This window comes from Malaya genurostris, chromosome 2 (assembly GCF_030247185.1).
Source record: "Malaya genurostris strain Urasoe2022 chromosome 2, Malgen_1.1, whole genome shotgun sequence".
Lineage (NCBI taxonomy): Eukaryota > Metazoa > Arthropoda > Insecta > Diptera > Culicidae > Malaya > Malaya genurostris.
The window spans coordinates 352839495-352864543 of record NC_080571.1 but is presented as its reverse complement, the minus strand read 5'-3'; the positions used below and the strand labels follow the sequence as shown (position 1 = coordinate 352864543).

Here is a 25049-nt window from a genome sequence, read left to right as displayed (position 1 = left end):
GATATTTGGACGAGTTGAACAAGAAATACTGAGCATTTTTAATATTTTTGGTCGACGAAAAATTGTTCATTTATTTTACTTGTACTCGCTTTCATAAGAGATCTGCAGTACTTTCTTCAAAACCTCAACCAATTTATATATATATATATATATATATATATATATATATATATATATATATATATATATATATATATATATATATATATATATATATATATATATATATATATATATATATATATATATATATATATACAATACTGTTTAACACGTTTATGCATTGATGATATGTTGTTGTTAAGTTGATTATGTAGTAAAAGCACTTTCTAAAGCAATGATCAGATGCAAACACAAAACAAAAAATAACATCGAACCAACGTCACCTGTTTACTCATGGTGCAACCAGCTACATTATCATTGGAATTACTTGGCACTACGTTGTTTGTTGTACCTAACAGTTTAGGTGTTTCGGGAAATTCGGTATTGGATAAAGGATTGGTGCAGTCGGGATAGGAGGAAATTAAATGTGTGGAGTTGTTTGAACTATCAGTTAGCATATTAGTTGTTGATGCGCATAGCTGTGAGTTATTAGAATAGTCATGGTATTCGTGATTTTTTTCGCATCGATTCTGCTGATTGATATCTTCATCTTTCGAAAGAGATCCTAATGAAGGATGAGTTTTTAAGTGTTCTCTGGTATTTAAAACATGATATTGGTTTTCGGCCGTATCGTATACTGATTTTTCAATTAAGTATCCACCAAATGCCAAATTCTCAAAATATTCGTTCCGATTCATATTAATTGCTACATTTTGTGCGGCATCTACAACGGTTTCATTGGTTTCTGATAGGCCTATGGATCTATCTAGTAATTCTTGTGTTTTCACTTGCTCACGAACGAGATCAGATGGCATCATTCCCTGCCCTGATAATTCATTGTTTTCATCTGATAAAAATTCCTCATTTGTGTACTTTGAAATGTCGTCACATTTTTTCTCCACAGTTGAACTAGAACAGTTTTGATCAGATATGTTCTCATGCGTAACTCTCTGACCAACATCGGTTGTGTAAATCGTATCAGAATGTATAAACTCTTCTGAATCTTGGAAGCTAATTTGTGCACTTGGTTTATTAAAAGTAACCGAAGAGCGATGAAAGTATTGCTTCTCAGCGTCGTGATACTCCCAGTAATTATAATAACGTTTGAAACATTTAGCGTCAAAATGGTTAAATTTACATTCAACGTGTTCATTGAAACAACTAAGCTCATTTTGATTTGTTGAAGGTTTGCATACTGTCAGTTGATCAGTAGTGTCGGATTGTGTAATGTTGGTATGATGTAACTTCTCAGCATCGCAGTACTTCCAATAACAAGGAGAGATGCTTTTTCCTTCAGTGAAGATGATAGCAACATTCAGTTTTGTTGTGCTGGGGTCATCTGTGGATTGATTCATGTATTGAATGTTGGTTTCGATAGAATTAAACTGCTTTCCTAGTCGTTGATTAGGATTTTCATTTGACACATGTGATGCATCCATTGAAGTATCTGACGTAAATGTACCTGCAAATGTTACATTTGAGCAGGATTCGGACGGTGGTGTTGATGCTGCTCCTTCATTTTGTACATTATATCTTTGATCTACCACATTGATTGGTTGATATGTATCATCATGTTTCGGTCGTTCTGATTCAGTGGCTTTCTTTGACTTCATCGAATCTTGTTCGAATGATGTTTCTCTTAGAGCAATTAAAGTGATCTCCTCGTCTGTAGGGTAATTTGCGAATTGTGAATTTGCATTTGTTGTATCCACCGATTCTAAACTTGGTCCTTTCAAGGTTTTTAAAAATTTATCGGAGTGATCTGGCAAATCTGCAGCTTTTTCATTGGTGTTAGTAACATTGGTATTTGCATTTGCGGAAGTCGATTCACTAGTGTTTTCAGTTCCACTTTGTTTGTCTTCATCTTTGTGTTCCATTGTGTTTTTTAAAGTGCAATTGTCAATTTCTTGTTCTACAGTGTCATCATTTGTTGATTGCTCTATTTCAAAACGGTCTAGTTCAAATGATGTTTCTTTAAGAGCAATTAAGGAAGTTTCCTCATCATTCGTTACATTAATTATTTGTTGATGCTCAAAACTTAAATGCTGACTTATCTCTTTACTTTCTACACCATGTATGACTTTTTCATCATTGTATTGCAAATTCAAATCAGTTTCGTCAAATATACCAATTTTTTTATCTTCCTCAGCTTTTAGTTGCAAAGTTGGAAAGAAACAAGGTGCCATTTCCTGTACGTCTTCATCTTTGACAGGATTTTGTGAATCAGAAATTATTATTGAATGCATCGAATTCAACTCAAATGATGGGTCTCTAACAGAACTCACATCAATCTCATCATCACATCCTTCATCTGTGATTAAAACTTGTTGATGTTCCAATTCTTGTGGTTTCTGATCGCCTAGAGATATTTCGCTGCATTCTGACACATTTTTAACGTTATCTAGTAAATCAAAAACTGTTTCGTCAATCAGTTCAACATTGTTTCGGTTTATCTCTTTGATGGATTGCTGGTTATCATCTATCATAGTGTGTGAGAAATGAGTTTTATTTGCTGACAAAATGTCTTCATTTGTTGAAACATCGAGAGATAGTTCTTTGAAAGTAATCGAAGCCACGTTAGTTTCATCGTTGGGTTGTTGATTTACTGATTCTTGTGACTTCTGACTTTCTATAAACTTTTCACTGTTATTTTGTAAATATTGATCAGAATCATCTTGAACGTTTTTTTCAATATTAACTTGTAACTCGTCGAACTGGGTTCGGTTCCCGTCGCTGTTATTTTGCTCATTTGCATCCTTTCCAAGAGCTTGTGAATAATTTTCTGCTTTTTCTTGTAAGACCTCAGTTTTCTCGTCGATCTGTACAACACATCTTTGCTCTAACTGGGTGTTAATGATTGTGTTTGATTGATCTAAAACATGCTCGAAAGATGTAACAGGATCAATGTTTTCATTATTAATTTTATCTGAAATCGGTTGAAGTTTTGGTTCTTGCGATTTTATGTTTTCCGTTTTACTACCTCTTAATTGAGGATTGTTTTCAAGACCATGAGTAACATTTTCTATGTTGCCTAGAAAACCCGAAGAAGTTTCTTCAAACTTTTCAACAGCTATTTGACCCAAATCAGTGTTAGATTGCTGTATGTCTGTCAGCTTTTGTAAGGGCCTATTTTCCGTTTCTGGTAGAGTGTCTGATATTGCAGTGATTCTCGTGGTAGGAAGAAAATCATTTTTGAGTAATGTAGCATCTGAGCTTCGTTGATTCTCTGATTCGGACGATTTCTCAGCTTTTTCGAATTTCTCATTATTGTATGACAAATCTGTTTCTCTTACAATTGTTAGCTCAAGATTATCGTAATTGGGATATAAATCCCGCACAGTTTTGTCTGTTTTATGCATCAATTTCTGCTCTTCGTCTGTCAGTTTGTCTGTCAATGTTTGTGAGGAGCTAGATACGTTTTCAGGTAAGATTTCATCACTTCTACGGATTGACGTTTTGTTTTTGATAGCGGATTCGATCGAATCTTGTTTAAATGATGATTCTCTCAGAGAAATTAATAACAATTCCTCGTCATCGATTTCACCACGCGACTGTAGATGTTCTAATACTTGTTCTTCTGGATTTTCATCGTTATAACGTATATCTGAATCCTTTTCAAAAGCTTGTGCATCCTCTGGAACAATTTTTGCCTCGCATGGTTGCGGAATATCTGCTAATGTTTGTAAGAAACTAGATTCAGTTTGTGACAGGATGGCATCATTCAATCTAGGATCGAGTGCTTCAATAATCGTTCCCGATAGTTCCAAATCCGGATTTAATGATGTTGCTTTGGAATTATCTATATTGTTCTGTTCATCATTTCCTTCGTCTACGGCCAGTTGATATTCTGATGCTTGCGATTTCTGGTTATGTATAAACGTTTCAGGATCGTAATTTTCTTGTTCTTTCAAAGGTGTATCGCCAAGGTTCACAATATGCGATGTTTCTTTCTCATCTGATGTTTGTCGATTGTCCAACTCATGTGATTTCATATTTTCTATAAACTTTTCAATGTTATTCAGCAAATCTTTTCCAGAAGACCGCATAATATTTTGATCACTAGCTTGTAAATCCGAAGATTTTTCATCAATCTTATCATTAAAATTTTGGTCAGCCTCATCAAACAGTTGAAATTTGATATTTTCTCTTAGAGTAATTAATGATATTTCCTCATCATCTGTCACATCTGAAATTACTTGACGTTCTAATTCTTTGCCTTCTTGGGAACCTGAATCTTTTTCAAACATCTGTACCACATTTTTACTTTTAAAATCAATATCATCAACGGGGTCTGTCAACTTTTGCAAGGAACTATTATCAGTTTTTCTCAGCACATCATCTATTGTTATATTATCTCGATCATCGGACAATGATTGGATCAAATCTTGTTCATGAGGTATTATTTTAGGATCATTCAGTTGATATTTTTCTGATAACTTTTGACGAGAACTATCAACATTTGTTGAGTTTTGTATTAAAGTAGTTGTATTTGTTTGGACCAAATCATGTTCGAATGATGTTTTTTCGAGAGCATCTAGGTCAATTTTCTCAACATCAAACTTTTGTAGTTCCCATTCTTGTGATTCTACATTTTCCATGGATTTCCAGCTAGCTTGCAAATCGGACAATTCTTTTTCAACATTCTGAGCATTATTTTCTTTTTCATTTTGCAAAGCCGAATATGCTTCGTCAATTTGTACTACGAGTTTGTGAATTATCTCATCCGGTAGTTGCTGGCTGTCAGCCAATGCGTGTTCTTCTGTTACTGAAGAGATATCAACAGAATCCTTTGTTATCGGAACCATACTCGATTCGATCAAATCTTGCTCAAATGATTTTTCTCTGAAAGCAATTAATGTAATTTCTTCATCATTAATTCCGTCCTGATTCAATTCTTGTACTTCTAGCGTTTCTTTCTCACTAGTATCTTGTAAAATTGAGTCTTCAAGAGGGCGAATAATATTCCCACAATTGTCTTGCAGAGGTTTTGGTATTATCACGTTTTTTAGATGTTGTTCATCTGCCAGTAGTTGTGGGAAGCTAGAAGCATCATCAAAGTTATGTACTCCCGCACTTGTATTTGATAGAACAAAATCTTGTTCAAATGATGTTTCCCTGAGAGAAATTAAAGTAGATTCTTCATCATCAATCTTGGTCGATACTTGCCGCTGATGCACATTACTATACATATTAGAAGCAGGTGAAACTGTTTCCCTAGTTTCTTCAATGAGCTTTTGGTCTAACTCATCGTTTTGTTTCTGTTTGTCAGTCGGCATTTCGTAAGAGCTAGATTCAATTTCTGGTAGAATTCCACTACTTTTCGAATCCTCTGTAATGACTGTATTTGATTGGATCAAATCTTGTTCGAAAGTAATTGAAGCTACTTTCTTATCATCGACTTGGTTTGAAAGTTTTTCAATAACTACATCTGATTGAAAAATTTCTTGATCTGTCGACATTTTACTGTGAGCATACAAAACATTATTCTCATTGTCAATTTTATCGAAGTTTTGGTGGTGCTCCAGCATTTCTCGATTTTCGATTGATTTTTCATTAGTACTTACTATATCTGTGTCTCTCTCAATAGTCTCTGCAATATTTTCACTTATGTCTTGCAAGTCAGTTCGTCCAACAGGTTGTTGTTCTAGCTCATCATTTAATTGCTGTTCATTAATTCGAGGTAGTAAGAAGATAGTGTTGGATTCGGGCTGGCTAACGTCATTTTTAAAATCTGGACTGGTTCTAGTGACAGTTTCTGCTTCTTTAGAAATAATTAATGCAGTCTTCTCATCACAAAGTGTGCTATCGAGTTCTGGTTTTTCTAATTCGATTGATATCTGGCTTTCTAGAAACTGCTTGCTACTATCTTGAAAATTGTAATGATCATGATCCTGTGAAACACTGGCCTCATCTTGAATCTCAGAGAAACTTCCTTCAGTTTTTACTGTAAGCATTTGATCAACTTTATCAATAGGTTGCTCATCTGTCGGCGTTTGCATGGAACTGAATTGCACTTGTGACAAGATATCGTCATTTGTGGGCTTACTCTCTTTCAAATACGTATCATTAGTAACACTTTGTATATCATTTCTACTGCAGTTTAAAGTAATGCTTTCAGGCCGTTCTGATTCAGTAACCTTTATTGAATGGATAACATCTGGCTCAGAAGAGGTTTCTCTGAGAGCTATTAGAGAGGTCTCCTCTTCGTCAAATTTATCGCAGATTTGTTGATGCTTTAATTCTTGCGTTCTTTCTGTTCTTATTAATTCTTCAGTATTAGTTTGCAATAACAAAACAATTTCATCAGTCTGTACATCAGCTCGTTGTGCTAAGGTCTCCGTTGGCTGATCTGATCCAGTAGTTTTAACAACATCTTGTCCAAATGATGTCACTTGGCAATCAATCAGGGCAATATTATCATCACTGATCTTGTTTGAAATTTGATGTTGTAGTTGTTGTGCTTCCTGAGTTTTTATGTAGCGTTCGTCTAGTATCTGTTCGACAGCCAATTTGTTGTTGTTAGTCTCATTTTCAGATTGTCTAGTGACTATTTCATCCCGAGATACTATTTCCTGGTCTTCAGTAATCAGAACAATAGAACTATTTTCAGATATTTGCTGCATGTCGATATCTTCTGAGCTCTTGCTATTTGTAGTGTAAGTAGTTATTTGTTGTTTATCTATTTGTTCATGTAGCAATGGGAAATGTTTGTGATACTCCATTTCTGCATCGTGATACTTCCAGTAAGTATAGCAGTTGTTGTTAAGATATTCATTGTCTCCGACCAACACTGAATTATTATTCTCAACTCGTGGCTGATATTTATTGATACTAGATAACTCCGATCCAGCTGCCGGCAATGTTTCAATCAAATCATTTTTTGAGCTGTGTTCAATTGTCATCAGTACCTTATGAAGTTCGTTTAGAGTTTCCTTGGTTGTTTCAAATGAATCTTCATGTTCTAATTTTTGTCTTGTATCATCAGTTATGATTACATCAATACACGATAAGTAGCGCTTTTCTTGGTCAGTTGAAACTTGAGCTGGAGGAATACTGATATCACTTCTTCCCATTACTGCAATGCTTTCATCAACAGTGAAAGTGCGATTTAAGACCTGGGATCCAAGCTCTGTACTGTCAGATTTGTGTTCTTCTCCCATTTGATTACTTGGGTCAATTGATTCGATCAGTTTTTCTATCGAGCCGGGGTGTTTTTTGAACTCTAATAAACAATTTATGTCGTCTTGTTGTATGTACGCAATATCACAAGTGCTGATTTTCATTGGTTCCAAAAGTTCCACACTTTTATGTGCTTGATGTACTATCGTACTTTTATGGATCTCGGGCGATATTTTACCTTGCTCATCAGCAGTTATGGAACTATTTCTGTTTTGTATTGAAGGAGAGTCCACATTCAAGAAATCAATACTTTGTTGTTCTGTCAAACTTTCAAAACTGTTCGTCATTGTGGATGTAACTGTTTCACATTTCTCTAGTTTTGAATTTGTGTTTGTTCTATTATTTTCGTCACTGTCTATAAGATCAATCTGTGTCTTGGATGTACTTGCATCTTCATCTGATAGCACTCCAATTAATTTAGTATGCAAAGGATCTGTTGTCAAATAATCAACAACAGATATTTCAGTTGCCATTTGCATTTCTTCACCGAATTTTGTTTCAAAGTTTTTAACAATTTCCGTGTGAGCTTCAGCTTCCCCTTGTTGAGGATTTATTGGAAACTGTTCCATTTCACTGATAATCTTTTCAAAGCTAACATTTGGAAGCTCTAGCTTCATATGAGAAATTGGTTTCAAAAGGTGCTCTTCGTGTGTAATCATCGAAATCTTTTGTGTGTTTTCACGCCATTTTTTATGGATCGTTACTGTTGTGGAACGATTTTGATCTAAATCATTAGATGTGGTCGGTTGTACTTCATCATTTGTAGTAACTTTTGAAGTTGATTCACGATGACCTTGATTTGATACTGTTGATGTATCACCAGGTTTCAAACTGTTATTACCATTACTGTTCTGAGAAGTGTTTACATCTGTTACTGGTTCTTGTTTATTTGCCAGTTGTGTGGAACGCATGAAATCATACTCCTCAAATACTAGATTACTTTTGAATCCTTGATCTAACTCGGTTAATATTACGTCCTTATTCGTAATATCGTCTGGTGCTACTTTCTTTTTTTGATTTTCTAAATTGTGTTGACTGTGATATATTACATTCATCATTTCGTTCTCTTTTTCGTGTTGTGTTGATAATTCTGGCTGATCATTCAATAGCTCTTTTTCAAATTGTTTACTTTCGCGCTCCAGTAATGCTATTATCTTGGACGAGTTCGATTTTCGAATTTTTTCAAATTTTTCTGTATTATTCTTTTTTGTTTTCACTGAACTTTTACTCAAATCTATATTTTCTTTAGGAGCGATGAAATATAGATTTGCATTTTTTATTGGTTCAACGTCATCATGTGTCACTATTTCATTGTTTGACGACTTTAGCGATTCCGTTGAATCTAGTGAATATTGGTTGATTTTTTTGTCAACTGAATTTTGCGATAGAAAAGGTTTTTGTCTCTGAACATCAGATGGGTTTGTTTGTGTATCTTCATGAACACAATCTTTCGTGTGGGAAAAATTGGTCACATTAACTGTTTTGTCCGCATTTTGTGTTCCTTCAGATTCCGCCTCAATATTTCTTTTTGAACACGAGACTCCTGATTGATCAATTAGGACGTTGTCTTTGTGTGTAAGAATATTTACAACTTTTACTGTTTTATTTAATAATGATACTGTGTCCGTTATTGTATCAACTTCACCGTCATTCTCACTTTGAACTTTCACAAGGTCTAAAGGTTTTTTAGATTTTTTCTTCTTCTTTTTTGATTTTCTCGGCTCATTTGAAGAACTATTTGTATTGATTGTTTTAACGAGTACTGATGATGCATGGCCACTATCTATGTCTAAAGAAATGCTGCCTTTTGATAGCGCCACCAAAGTGCTTTTGGAATCAATAATAGGCTCAGAGACATGTTGATTTTTATGCTTGCGTGGTGCATAACTTTTGGAATGGAAAGAAGAGCTGATAGAGATAGATTGCTCATTTGTGGTGTCATTTAAATCAAATTTGTCGATGTCTGAAGATTTTTGAACAATCTTAGATGGGGGAACGAATCGGGTATTTTTCGTTTTGATGTTTTTAAGAACTTCTGCATATGACTCATTCAAATTATTTACTGGGACATATTGTGGAGAAGCATCAACATTATCAACTATCGGGGTTTCTGTTGCTCGTGTTTGATCAGTTGAATTCAGCATTAATTGGACAGCGTTAGTCGAATCTTCCTTTAAGGAAGATTCTGATTCAGATTTGTGTTTTTGTAACTTAGTAATATCTTTTTGAATATATTTTTGAGACTTGCAAGATATATTGACTGGTTTAGGCTTGTTTTTTGGTATAGATTTAGGATGTTTCAATTCAGTTTCGAAACGGGTATCAGGTATAGATAACTTTAAGGAATTGTTCGAATAGGGAGCCGTTGGATTATTGTCTTTTTGGTTCAGACTGAATAATACTGGACATTTTGCATTTGTATCATGCTCAGTGGAAACCTTTGATAAACGATATTGTGTTTGATGCTGTTTACGAAGACCAGCAACAACTTCAGCATATGTGAGGTCTGAGTTATTCCAAACGGTTGGCCGATTGTTGTTTGAATTTAATTCAGGTGCTACATGTTTCGTTGTTCTATCGGATACGCTAGCATTAACACTGATATACGAGGGAAACGATGCTATTGATTTTGATGAATTTTCCATATCTACCAGATGTGATACTTCCGGTTGCTGTGTGGTATACACTAGGTGCTCAGATAGTTGACGCTGGGTTTCCTCATTAGAAATATGGTTCCGAATGAACGACGGTTCCTGATGATAGGAATGTGCATTTTATTTTTAGAAAATTACGGAAAGGAGATGAAATAAGAAATACGTGAATGTAGTTGGTTCAACATGACTAGTTTTGTATTTAGACATTTGAGAGGAATATGACATGATATGAAACTGGTAGCTTTAAAAAGAGTCCTGATCTAAATTAACATCATCGAGTGAAAGCTAAGGACAACATCATTCAGGCGCACCCCGTTGCAGTAACAGTTTAATTTCGGCGTTTTTCTGAATAACATGTGATTGCAAAGCTTGAATACGGTCACGACATTCCTGCAAGGATTTATATATTCCGGATACCGATCCCAATTTTATGCGTGTGTAGTATGTAGTCAGTTATGTGATGTTATATATTGCGAAGCATAAAAAAGCCAATTAGATGCATTCATTCAATGATAAGTTATGTTTGAAGTAAATTTCATACGGGTACAAAATGCGTATATGTATTATGTCATTATTAGATTGTTTGGGTCATTAGTCGGACAATAAAAAGGAAACAGAATAAAAGAGATAAACATTTTAGATTCCACTTTACTTAGCCTCAGAGCTACAGGAATGGTGTGAAGATGATATCATTGGAGAAAAGGATGCTATGAAGCAATAATGATATTTTTGGCATACATGTAATGTAATGGGCAATGTAGTCCTGTTGATATCTCAACATGAATGCAGTAGTATAGTGAGGTTGTTATTATTACTTAATATGTGTACCGTTACTGTTCAGTACTGCTCATACTCACATATCAGTCCCATATCGATTTTAGTCATTTTAGCCACAGCTTGATCGATGAAATCTATCGTGAATATACGTTCAGAAAATGCAATGAAAATTGTGTGTTTGTTTAGTAAAATGTGAAAAAATATAAGCTCTTGTCTGTTCCATATACATATACAAGTAATCAAATGGATTAAATTTAATATATTGAAATATTAGTGGTTTATCACCAATATTTTCTGCAATAATATCAAGACTCAGAGTTTTGTAGCACAAAAAATCAAAAATTGTTCGGAAAGAATCGTCTTTTTCTCAACGTGGTGATTTTCCATATGGAACTGATATGCGAGTATGGGCAGTATACGTCAATCTAGAAAATACTATCAATCTACATATTTGTTAACTACTAATTATACACCTTTCTCAACTTGGTTGAAGAATGAAATATGCCTAGATTTAAGATTGCATAATATTGTTTCAACAGATGATCTCTGAAATGAATGACGACAGCTTTTCAGGATGAATTTCATGATTTAAGAGTTTGATGAAACGTAGAATGTGTATCGGGTTGGATTTCATAAGTCAACAAGAACTTACCTTTTCGTTTTTATCACTATCACTGGATTGATGCAAGGGTGACAAAATATTTCGAAGCTGTTGTTCCTCTTGTACAATATGATGCCGTAAAGTTTGCATTTCATATTGACATTCCTCAATTTTTACTAAAGTCTTGTTTAAGTTTTGAGTTGTTTGAAGTACGTCTGTATTCAGTTTATCAAGACTGTCTAGCACAGAACGTCCATTGTAAACTATACTGGGATTATCTGTGCATATGATTTCTGAATGAAAGTGAACCTGTACAATGCAAAAACAAGAACGTTATTTGAGGCAATTATGTTAACCTGAATATAGTATCCATACCTGCAGTTTTTCTAACGACATATTGACTTTAATTTTTTGTGCTGATATATCTGCAAGCATTTGGTCAAGTATGCGAAGCTGATCGCGTAAAGGTTTTATTTTCATTTCAGGAGAACTCAACGTCTCATACGATTCTTTGATCCATTCATTTACGCTTTTAATTTTATGCTCATACTGTTGCCATTCTTCGGTTGTTTCTTGGAGAAATAAATTCTGCAACAAATATTGGTCTTTTAAATTTCCGGTACATACAAGTAATGCGATTACCCTTTCGAATAATGTTGTTTCCATATTGACTTTCACAGTGTCGGCTTCGTGTAGTTTGTTCTTCAAGAAACCAGTTGAACAAACTTCGTTTATTTTATCGAATTCTAGATTCATTTCGCTCAAATGTTTCGAAACATCTGCTAAGGTAGACACCGCACTCTGTAGTATAAGAAATAATGAATATAGCATGACGAAAATAATGTTACTATAACTTACTGTGTAGTTCTGACACGCTAGTTGTGCTTCAGGTAATGAGTTCAGTTGCAGCTTTTTTTCTAAAAGTAAACGAATTGTCACTGACCAATCAATGACCGATTGATATAAATGCATAAAGTTTGCCCAGTTTCCGAGAATGTGATCAACAGTTTCGTTTTTATCATGAATCAGTTGAATGGTTTTAATTAGTTCTAAACATATCTGATCCATGTTCGCTTGCATGGCTTGCCTATCATTATAGTTTCTGCAATTTTTTATGATCTCATTTCCATTCAGGACTAGTTGATCACATAACAGGCGAAGATCGGAGCATTCAAGAGTGAATGCTGTTAATTTCGTTTTTAAATCACTGGGATCAATATTATGGTTACTGACAGTTAGTTCTGCGTTTTCTATCCACGTTTTAATTCTGTCATATGCTAAGAAATAATCAGTACGCATGGTTTTCGCTCTTTTAAAGTCACGATCACATTCCTCCATTGTGAACGAAATAGTCGTTAAAAGAGTTTCTAACGAATTAAGTTGATCTGCCAAATCGTTTGGAATAAACGGTTGCGAAGACAAATATTTATCCTTGATCTGATTTTGAAGCTGCACTTTGTGGTTCAAATATCCTTCTGCAGTTGATTTGATAGAATTGAGACTCTTTTCTGTTTGGAATAATTTTTCATCAAACGGATCAATTTTTTTAAGATCCTCAAACAACTGTCCTATCGTCTTTTGAAGTGTGTAGATTTCTTCCGAATAATGTTCCAACTCCCGTAGAATGTTCTGCAACTTTTGAAGTTTCACATCCAAATTATCTTGAAGCCTGCAAAGTTGGACAAACGAAAAGATTAGCAGAATACTATGATAATTGATAATAATATTTATAAACCAAATCAAAGTGAACTAAACTTCTTATGTATCTGTGATTCAGTATAGCAGAGCGATGTGTATGATTTCACGGTCAGATAAAAATTTAAATTTAACCGGTGACGTCAGATGTTTATTATATTCACCGCTTGAATTCCTATACGCTCGTGTCACGATGTTCGAGTATATATCTTTTCAAATTTGTCTTGCTCAAAATCTCTATTCTGATGGTCAGTTTTTTTTTGGAAGCACTATTGCATCAACGTGCTGTCTGACTGAACGTGCACGAAATAACTAAACTGTTGGGCATTTCGCTCTGCTAATCTCGTCATCCAACAGAGCTGCCAGTTAATCTGTTGTTGTGATTAAACCCTCACATAAAATACTACTAGCTTCAACATGTTGCATTACCTAGTGCATCTTTCAGACTGGCATGGCTTCTGCCGATGAATGAGTTTGCTTAAATATGAGAGAGAATGTATTTGCACTTGAGACAGCAAAGAGAAAAAAATCTTTCAGTAGGAAGATGTACAATCGAAAGCCATATGTCGATGTCGGTTATTGAGATTGCACTATCACGAAAAATGTCCGAAAATACTGAACAATTGGATCAGGATCAAGCTAATGCAATGAAAATTATTTTATAGAATTACTTACTTTGTATTAACCTGATTCAGGTGGTTCAATTTCTCTTCTAATGAATGAGGTGATATTTGCTGCTCCTTCAGTGCGCTGATCAATGTTTTCGCCAAAGAATTCGCCTTCGTATTCAATTCACCAAGTGTAGTTTTATCTTCCAGCAAACTCTGTGAAAAAAGTGTTTACAGAAAATCTTGCTTTTGGGTTGATGGATAAAATTACGTAAAGCTGTGAATGCAAATGAAAAAGGCAGCCAAGCAAAATGAAATCATTCATATTTATACGCTTGGTGATTCTCAGTTTGTTGGCTTTCGTACTGTTTAAGCGTGTTCTCAGTAACACGTTTCACTAGAGGATATTAGATCATTTTCTATTTCCAATTTCACTTCCTTAATTTTGAAAAACTTGTAATACTGCTACTTTACAAAAAAAGGTACAATAATTAAAAATACAACACCGATGAGGTCATTTATTCGTTGCTATTTCTGTTGAATATCTCATGAAAACTTATGACTGATAGCGGGCGTGAAAACGATGCAAAAGGTGTTATTTGTAAATGTTTTTAAACATTACGAGTGTGTGGATATTGTCTTAGTGAACGTAATTTTAACTACATAATGAAGAGGTTGACTTGAAAACTTACTTTTATCGCATGCTTTTTGGCTAGAATATCATCTTTTGATTGGATCGACAAATCCAAGCTTTTATCCTTCTCGAGTAAACTGTTCGATTTTATTTCAAGCTCCTGTAGTATATCTTCGAGTTGAACCCACTGGTGCTGGAGTTGCACCAAATTTTCTTGAAGGTTGCGTAGAAGTGCTATGCAATCGGTCCAAGTGCGGTTGATTTCGCTGTTATCCTTTCGAATTCTACTGCTGTCGAATTGATTCGCTTGTTCAATAATATGATTAGATATCTCGTTCAGCGTGTCTAATTCGTTGCAATCCTTCTAGAAGATATAACACACATTACAGCATAATTGAAATTGTATTATCAGAATAATAATAAGTTCAGAGATTGGAATGGTTTCCAAAACAGGTGTTCTATAATTTCTTACAGCTTTCACGGATGCTGTTAGTCTCGGTAAATTTCGATTATGAATGTTCTGTTTAGAGCATTTTGCGCTAACGTACGAAACCATGCTACTCAAATTTCACATTTTACTCTTCACTCTCGAGAGGTTCGTTTAGTAAGCAAATATGAGAAATCGCGTTCGTTAAATCCAGCTTATGTGTATTCTTATTCAATGCATTGTAAAAACATGATGTTATGACCTTTCATATAGTATTTCGTGACAAAATAATGACATCACTTCACTGACCAGATCTACTAAACGCAAACTGAACTCTACTTATACTGCGCGGACATGTATATGTAGTGAGAAGCAAAGGTAGTAAAGCCGGTTGAGCGTCGTCACGTCATTGAACCGAAAGATATAGTCATCGCAATATCGATATTTGGCGCAGTGCAAAATATGAGATCATACATGCGTCATTTCTAGAAATATTTTCAGTTCCGTCAAATAGTTGTGCGAATTATTTATGTAATCAAGCTCATATTTTTTTCAATTCTGCTTACCAACAGTCTATAAAACTTATTCCAACTAGATAAACATTCGAAGTAGTTATATTTCGTGTTACCAAAACAAAGAAATTTCAACTAGGGTAATTCAACCAGTAGTCATCTCATATACGAAAACCGTTAGTTAGAGAAATATGTTGTCTCTGTTCGATAGATTGACTTCAAGAGTAAAATAAAATAATAAGCATTCGCTTCGAGTTTTCGCGATGCCATAGCAGCGGTATAGAACAATTTTCGAACTTTTTTTGTATTTTGTATGTATTGTTTCTTGGAGCCGAAACAAAGATATCCCATTTTATAGATATTCGTTGATTGAAAATCGAGTAATCGGTAAAATAAGATGGTGAATCTACTAATGAGCTGATTGTTGGTACAATACTACCGGGTTGGCAGTTCAATGCATAGAGCACTGGTTTTACAAGTTTTACAGTTGTCGTATGTTCGAGCCATGACCTGGAAGGATTCTTAGTGTCAGTAGGATCGTAGCTATGCAATAGTTCTGTACGCTCTTCATCGGCTGCGTAGTCGGTTGAAACAGAAGGTCCACACACCTAAAAAAAATCGTGTAAATTTGCATTTTCTGAGACCGACGTATACGAGCGTCAAAAGTAACTCATTTTTAAAGTAGATCCAACACATATTTAATGCATTCTAACATATTTTTAAGTGCTGAAGCATGTAAATTTACACGTCTGCTTTAAAAGTAGTGTATGTTCGACATAGATGTAAATCATTCTTATAAAATTCAATCATTTTACAAATTACGTTCTTTTGGCATTAAAAAGGCCCTCTTCACTATATGGGGCCGGGTGTCAATTAAAAGTTTCAAAAATAGCCGCGAAACCTTTTTTCGCCATAATTTTGAACGTTTATAACTCAGTCATTTGTTGATGGATTGATATAATTTAACAACCAATCGATTTGGAAACTTTTAACTTAAACATGTACGGCAACGTCGTTTCAGTATTTCAAAAGCATAATATTGAAAAATTGATTAAAATCGATTTATGTTTTCATTAACTAATGACGGAAGAGCAGATGATGTCATCTTGTTGCTTATTCGTGCACGGTCAACTGTTCGATCGTTGGTCTGCACGTAGAGTTTCATATAGCAGCATAGGGTGGACTTACTCATGTTTTGGTATTAAAAATGCCTTACTCTTCGCTATACGGGGCCGGGTGTCAATTAACAATTTTAAAAATAGCCGTGTAACCTTTTTTCGTCATAATATTGAACGTTTATAACTCAGCCATTTGTTGATGGATTAATATAATTTAACAACCAATTGATTTGGAAACTTCCAACTTAAACATGTATGACGACGTCGTTTCAGTATTTGAAAAAATGGTTAGAAACGACCTATGTTTTCATCCACCAATCCCAGTTGTACAAAATGACGTCAACTTCTTGTTCGGCATAGGAGGCTTTGCGTCATGCATAAAAAACACCGCATCGCTGTGGGTAGTATGAAGATATATGCTATAAATATATGCTGCACAATATTTCTTTGCCTAGTTGATGTTTGACTGTGAATGAAACAAAAAGCTCGTCCGGTGAGCTAATGACTGGATTGTATATGCGTTCACTTGCTGGATTGTCGCTTTTGCATTATGTGTTGGTGAAATTTCCTGTTGTCTACGCAACACCGTGTTCGCTTGAGTATCTTGAATATCATCTTGCTATTGAAGAACCGAATCAGCGTTACCGATTCTTTTGAAATATCCCATGTATTTAGCAAATTTTTGGTTGATTTTGCCATTAAAAATGCCTTACTTCTCTTCCCGAAGCTAGGTGTCAATTTAAAACATGCAAAACTAATCGCGTAACATTTTCTGTCATAATTTTGAACGCTTATAACTCAGTCATTTGTTGATGGATTTATATAATTCAACTAATAAACGATTCGGAAACATTTAACTTAAACTTATGAGACAACGTCATTTGAATATTTCAATTGCATACCATTGAAAAATTGGTTTGAATTAAGTATTTTATTTTGGTTCTCTGGTAACTATCAGGCCAATTTAGAATTATCGACGATAGATTTTTCGGATCTAATTTGCAGCGCTTGTTCCTCGATGATTTGTTAATGGATTTTCCTCATTTAAATGATTCCAAAGCTTCAATATTGTAAGCCTAAAAATGTTTTAATTTGTCAATGGATCGGTTTGCATACTTAATTCTCCTTTCCCATATGAACAAACCCCTAGAAATGTTCCATTTTTAATGTTATTGTGCTCGGTCGTGTCTTGAATACAACCCTTTAATTTTTTTTATTAATAAAATTTTTATTTGGCTCATTTTCTTTAGCTTAACGTGGCCGATTGTCTTGTTGTTATAGGAGAAGAAGGGACGCCGTATTAAGGGAGCGACACACTCCCCTAGAGTTAGTAAAGGAATGTGAGGAGGGTGGGATTTACAAAATATTAATCTTGAATTTAAATACATCGTTCGTTTGTAGCACAAATTTTTTATAGTTTTCTGGATCTTCACGTTCTTCAAATTGTAACGAGAGAGATTATTATCCTTGGCTAGGATGCTTTGTTGGTGTGCCCGGACGTTGATGTGGCGTTTTTGGGTAGTTTTCAGCAACTCAGTCAGTTCAAAACAGGTGCACGCTCCGAAGCATCGTTTATACAGATACTCTCAGCAGCGTAAAGAAGAGTGCGATAGAGTTGTAGACGGGAGAGCACTAAATTTGGGCATTGATAGTTTTCAAGAAGTTATAGATGAGAGTCATATAAGGAACATTTCGAGTTGCCAAGACGTCGCGGACTGGTACGAAGGGTGGTATACCTCGGGCCCGAAGGGAACCTATGAATTGGGACAAGGACATAAAACGGGTCTGTGAGTTAAGCTCGACAAGCTTTTCAAAGTTTTCAATCACCACCGGATTCAAGATGTCGCATCGGATAAGCAATCGATATAAGAGATCCCAGAATCTGTTTTTCAACGCTAAGAGCCCGGCCAGCACTTCAAGACTCATAGTATGAGTTCATTGCATGCAACCCAAGGCAATACGCAAACAACGATACTGAACTCTTTCCAGTTTAATGAAATGAATATTCGAAGCGGAACGTAAACAGAACCATCACGAAGCGGAAACAGATTACAGCACGCACCGATTTTGCATCATTTTGTATGACAGTTTGAAAACTTTGACACTCATTGCCCTATAATTGCGCAACCGGAAGTCTGATCTAGATGAAATTGCACAGTGTCTTTAAAGACACTGAGAGCTTTAATTTGAATCATGATTTGTGAACATCGATTTAACCGTTGCTGAGAAATCGAAGTGAGTTCCGTTTTTGGAGCTTTCCTTCACTATTACCGGTGCGTTCGGAAGCGGAAACCGGACACTAGTAGTTCCAAAGTAGATTTATATATCCACCAACTAACAAGATCTGCCAACTAGATGAATTTACCAATAAAATAAACCAATTTTATAAAAATGTGCATCTCGTATCGCCGTAAAAATACTCACGCCGATCGTAAAAATACTCACGAAATTGAAATTTTTTACAAATCGCACTGTAACACCGGAACCGGAAATCGGATCTGTCGGTTTTTTTTGCTGTGTAAAAACACTAAAATCAATGTTCTTTAAATTAATATTCATCGGAAATAAAAGTTACGAATCTAGTTTTCTCATAGGCATCTTGAATATGAGAATCATTCATTAAATGCTAACCTCATGAAGCATAGTCATCAGCTGGCGCACATCTTCATGAACTAATGAACCAATTAAGCAACTCTCATTGCTTGGGTTGCGCTGTGAATTCTATACATTTCGACATACGAATGTATGTGAATAGCATAGAGGGTGAAACTCTTTTTTTTAGTATTCTGAAAGTACCATAAATAATGACAAAAAATGAACTCATTTCTAAATCTCATGCAATGCTTGAAAGGAATAAGTTTACGGTTTCATACAACTTATATCTTCGATTCGTCTTGCAGTTCCAAAATTTTAAGAACAATTCATTAAAAACGACGGCCATTAAAATAATTTCATGAAAACTAAGCACAAAGAAGAATATTCACGTGAAAAACACATGCTGATTTATAAAATGGTGCTAGATGTATAAGGCACGCTTTGTTACTGTAATGGAAACGTATGCTTTATTGTAATTTTTTTCAGAAAAACTCAAATATTCACATTCTTAAAAATTCTTAAAACTATGAAACCGAAGCACATATATGTGTCTAAACATGAAGGTTTATTCATAAAAATCCAGAGTGCTATCAAAACCGGAAGTGTAAAAAGCCATCTTTCAACATTGTTAAGTATTTTTATTTTTACTAAAAAAAATTAAAAAAGTATTTAAACCTTCTTGACAATACCTAGATTATTTCTGACGTTTTTCAAATTTTGCGGTGGAGTGGTGCTTCAAAAATCAAATAAAATGAAAATCAATAGAATGCTCTAGCTCCGTCAATATGTCTGGTAAAGGCTATAAATATTTTGAAAATTCTCTCCAATCAAAACTGTTTTCATGTGTGGTAAAATAATATGAATTCGCTTTAGGAGGGGACGGGTGATGGGTAAGTCGATGTGTTTCACGAAGCCCACCTGGGTTCGAATCCCCACCCCGCACATAGGGTCAGAAAGTTTTTCTGATCCGAAGAGGCGAATGACCTTAAGGTTAAAACCTCTAAAATTCGGGACAGATTTCAATACTTACCTGACTATAGTCTTTCAATCAATAACGAGCAATGTCTATTTTTGCCCGTTTTCCAATTTTACGGTTTCCCATATCAGAACAAATTCGTTCAAGTGATGCGATTTGTGCCGGAACATGGAAATGAATTTTGTAGTAGATGTGGTGGAAACAGCACAAAACAAACGAAAACAAAACGTTTTGCACCCCCGGAAAGAAGCAGCACGATTTGCTGGTGCCAAATGCACATTTAAAGAAACCTCAAACCCCTCCAATGATTTAGAGATTTTACAAAAGCGACACCATTTTGCATACCCGGAAGAATGCAGAACGACTCGCATTTTTTTTTCTGAGCAGAGGTGAATACGCTATCCCATAAACGATACAATATCCTTCAATTTTAGCTCCCCAAGTATATTTAGCCATGTATGGAAAACCAAAAATGCGGATAAATAGTTGCGTCATTGCGGGATAGTTACATATCAGATGATATGAAGTACCGTAATCGCATTAACACCAATCACACAAATAATATTCAGCACATTGCTGATAGTTCAGTTTGCAACATTTTCCTTCAACGGCGGCGATCATTTCGTATACAAAGTTCCCGGTTTTCATAAGCATTCTAAACTTCAATGTGTGTGTTGTTTTTTCACAAAACAACATTCAATATCGAACCAGCTTGCACTATGTGCACACTCATTAATGCCGTAGAGAAGGATGCTGTTCATATCAGGAAAAGGACTTTCTCAGATTTATTTTCTGTACGCTAAGAAATAATGATGTCATAAGAATTTTTATAACGAGGAGGGAGTAGCAAGTGTGTATAACCATGAAAGCCTAAGGTTATGTAGATCGGATGTGACAAGGAACGTTAATTCAAATATGTTACGAGCCCATATACGTTTTTGAACTCTAAGGTTAATAAAAAGATATTTATAGAGAAAGGTGATTTAAAAGTTTCTGGCAAAAGAAACATAAAACTGACCCGATTTTACGAGAATTCTGTGAAAGTTATGACTATTGTGAGATCTGAGATGGGACATTGACCGTGCGAAATCTGAACATATACGGAGTATTGTTCAATCGGGTTGCCGTTTAAGTTGTGTTTCACTATCTTAGTATTTTAATGGGCATGGCAATTTCCAGAATTTTGTGGTTTTGCCATAACGAAACGTTTCCGAGCAACGCCGGGTAATTCAGCTAGTAAGCTTATAATAAAATTATTTTCCACATAGTGGTGTGATAATGCCTTTCTGATTCATCGAAGCAGAATAATTATTATTTTTTTTTGCCCTTTTAATAAGATAATTTCAGACACATATTTGGGTTCATTTTTGATACCAATTTCCTCAGATTAATTCTAGTAGTTCACAAAAGCATGTTTCGTCGCTTTTGTCACATATTCGGCCACGTTTCTCAAATCAAGTGTATCAACAATAATGCATTTGAAAGTAATCATAAGTTACTATTTGAAGTAATTATGCGGATAGAGAAACATAATTTGACGATTACGTCACTTGTACGATTATATCTCCGAATCTTGACTTGTCAGTCAAATATTTTTCGAATTTGACCTACAGCCCAATTTTAGTCTCGAACAAGCCTAGAATTATAGCTATCAGTTAATCCAAATCCAAAAAAAATGAGCGGTAATGACTTTTGACGGCTAAATGATGAAAAATATCATTATTTTTGCGATTTATTTTTCAGAACTATCGTTCAACAAAATAAATTCAAATATTTTGTATAATAAAAAGCATCATTCGAACAACATTTTGTAATTTTTTCGTGGAAAAATATTGAGAAATAAGTCGGTGAAGAGGCATTTTTGAGGACGCTTCTTAAAAATCATGATTTGCGGTGCCCACTGTATCTCAGCGCAGACTAATCAGAAGTGAACAAATTAAAGCAGCATAGTTAGAGTAGAAGTATTTCTAGACCCCAACGTTTCTGTTGGATTTTTTTTAATTTTTTTAATTTTTGGTGGTGGTTTAAATTCAAAAGTACGATTTTCACGAAAAAAAATCGGCCATTTTGTAGCTGTAAAATCTCCCCATAGTAACAAACAACGAAAAGGAAACGTTGGTTTTTTATATGTAGAAAGTGTGTGCAAGATTTGAAAACAATCGGTGCAGTAGTTTTTGAATGACGATGGACACGGACTTTCAAAACCTGCTTTCGAGAAAAACGCGTTTAAAGTTTATTGTTTGTAAAATCGAAGGAAACAATTTGTTACTCAAGGGAGCATGTAGACTCTAACATTCCTTTTTTCTTTTGTATTTTGTTATAATGAAACATTTTGGGAATGTTTTGTCAAGTTTTTAAGTCAATCGAAGTAGTAATTTTGTGCCTGTGTGCACAGCTCTTATTTCTTCGTAGTATAAGATCGGCAAAGATAAAGGCCCATAACTTGCTGAGTTTTGTTCCGATAGGCTTCAACATTTCACAGAATATTCTTGAAATGTTTTACTATCAGAAAATGATCAGAACCACGAAATGGTTCACAGCGGTTTGATTTTCCGTAACAATCTGCTTCTGGTAGGAAAGGGCAGACAATCAATACAGCCTTCATAGGGGTCTGTCGCTGACGATGTCCAACGATTATAAATACACTCTCCTGATCAATGCTTGATCGGAGAGATAGGTATAAAGCGAGAAGACTAGTGTTTTATGGACAGAGAAGATGTTTGGATGTAAGGTATCGATCGGGTGACGGCCAGGATGTAGACCATGTTCGATGTAACATACGTTCTACTATGTCTGTCTGGCGTTTCAGAGTGACTAAAACAAGATTCAGAGTGGCGAAATGGTAGCGCGTATGCACGGAATGCTTAAGAACGCAGGTTCGTGTCGTGTCTCTGAGCGTATCTTTTTTCCGAAAATTCATCTTTTCTGTTATTTTTTCATTCATTGGCTTCTCCAATATATGTTTTCAATCAGTCATTGCAAAAACTGAACTTAGTTATGGCGGCTTTACGTCAAACAACTAAAATTAATAAATCGTTACTTTTCTATGTTTCTTTTATTCTCTTAAGCAACATCACCATCATCGCCCACGGAAAACTGCTCCAGTCGATGACCAACATGACGGCCACCTGCCGGGTCTCCGTGGCCTGGGGGTGTTTCTCGCGGACCTATTGATACGTATAAAGCTTGCTTCAGATAGAATTGGAACAAAGACAATTGCCTGTATTTCAGTTGTTTATTATTGAATTGAAGATCTTTTTTAATACAAATGTAACAATTTAGGGGTTTTTTGTTTTGTGCAAAAAAGCACATATTTAGTTTCAACTTTCTTTGCGTTTCGCCTTCGGCTCGTCAGTGCTTAAAGCAGTTCAAATTGAACTGCCATCTCGTGCCTAGCAGTTCAACTTAAACCGCTAAGCAGACGCAAAGTCCACACTACTTATGTGACCCTTTAAGGATATAACACTAGGTGCCATATCCTATCTGACGTCTCGGGCGTAAACGAATTGACGACTGGCTACTGGTCGCCGCAGAGTTTGAACATTTAGGGGTTTTTTGTTTTGTGCAAAAAAGCACATATTTAGTTTCAACTTTCTTTGCGTCTGCTTAGCGGTTTAAGTTGAACTGCTAGGCACGAGATGGCAGTTCAATTTGAACTGCTTTAAGCACTGACGAGCCGAAGGCGAAACGCAAAGAAAGTTGAAACTAAATATGTGCTTTTTTGCACAAAACAAAAAACCCCTAAATGTTCAAACTCTGCGGCGACCAGTAGCCAGTCGTCAATTCGTTTACGCCCGAGACGTCAGATAGGATATGGCACCTAGTGTTATATCCTTAAAGGGTCACATAAGTAGTGTGGACTTTGCGTCTGCTTAGCGGTTTAAGTTGAACTGCTAGGCACGAGATGGCAGTTCAATTTGAACTGCTTTAAGCACTGACGAGCCGAAGGCGAAACGCAAAGAAAATTGAAACAAATGTAACGTTTTCATCATACTTTTAAGAAAAAAATACGGATAAAATTATTCGTCACGGTTTCGAAGGAATTCTCGAATTTTTCCTGTAACATGGCTCATTAGGCGGCGCACACCTTCTTCGTCCATCGTTTCAGCTATGTTATTCCACCAGGTCGTCATCTGATTGATGTCTTTGACAATCTTTCCCTTTGCCTTGAGTCTCCTCTTCATGATTGCCCAGTAAAAACTTACGTTTTTTTGGCACAGCTACAAATGCCCTGCCAAATCATAAATTTTCTTGCAAAATTGTCGGCAACAACAAATTTAAATTTGGTTGGAACATCCCCCCGAGCCGTTGCCAAGTAAAATTTTTGACCTGGGATTGGCCCCGAAGTCAGCCTTGACATAGGTTTCATCGTCCATCAGAAGACACCCGTCGAACTTGGTCAGCACCAGGTCATATAGTTTCCGAGCACGAATTTCGACCACACTAATCTGTTTTATGGTCCGAAGCTGCTGTTTGCTAGCTCGATACGACTTGAGTCCTTCCCGGAGTCGAGTTCTCCTCACGGTACTATGGACAGCACCGAATTTTCTGGCCAAATCACGGTCCGACAGATTTGGATTCCTCTTAATCGTCTTCAAAATCTTACCACGCAGTTTCCGGTCGACAGTTCCACTCCGACGATTGGCTTGAGGCTTCCGAATCGTCGTCAATGTTTCCTTATACCGTTTGATAACGTGCCACACAGTATTTCTGGGCAATTTCAGCTGTTTAGCTAGCCTAGATGCAGACCACAATGGATTTTCCAAATAACTGTGCACAATTTTTTACCTTCTTTCGGCTTCCATGTTGATTTTTTTAAAAGTATAGTCGATTTTCGGAATGTCAAACATCATACGTGAAGCTGACAAAATTCCCGACACGTGGAAGCCAAGAACTTCCAAATCCGTCCACCAGGAGCGCCACAATATGAGCAAAAGTTTGTTCCAATTCTCAATAAAGCATGCTTTATTCGTCATCTGGAAGACACTCGTGTTATATTTAATCCACCGTTCATTACCGAACGCCAGCTGCAGGCTGAATCTGCCACAACCGGAATACGTCACTACTCTAATGATAATATCCTAGTTTCAAGTCGTTAATTAAAACTAGAAAATGCCCTTGGCATCGTAGAGCTTAAGCAGTGTGCCTTTAAATATGTGTTTATTATGTAA

General features: G+C 35.6%; 1 protein-coding gene across 9 annotated transcripts in view; it reads right to left on the bottom strand.

Moving 5' to 3' along the window:
• Positions 1–25049, bottom strand: part of LOC131432189 (muscle-specific protein 300 kDa) — a 98409-nt gene that overhangs the window by 13307 nt on the left and 60053 nt on the right. For 5 of the 9 annotated variants that reach the window (XM_058598314.1, XM_058598318.1, XM_058598317.1 and 2 more), the window contains 7 exons: positions 14309–14614; positions 13684–13832; positions 12172–12982; positions 11956–12114; positions 11689–11901; positions 11365–11622; positions 387–10034 (listed from right to left, as the gene is read on the bottom strand). In XM_058598314.1, the coding sequence (XP_058454297.1) occupies positions 387–10034; positions 11365–11622; positions 11689–11901; positions 11956–12114; positions 12172–12982; positions 13684–13832; positions 14309–14614 (11544 nt within the window). Of the gene's footprint in view, positions 1–386; positions 10035–10108; positions 10326–11364; positions 11623–11688; positions 11902–11955; positions 12115–12171; positions 12983–13683; positions 13833–14308; positions 14615–14722; positions 15341–25049 lie in introns of those variants that run through there. The other 4 variants (XM_058598323.1, XM_058598315.1, XM_058598322.1 and 1 more) reach the window with 4 other exon arrangements.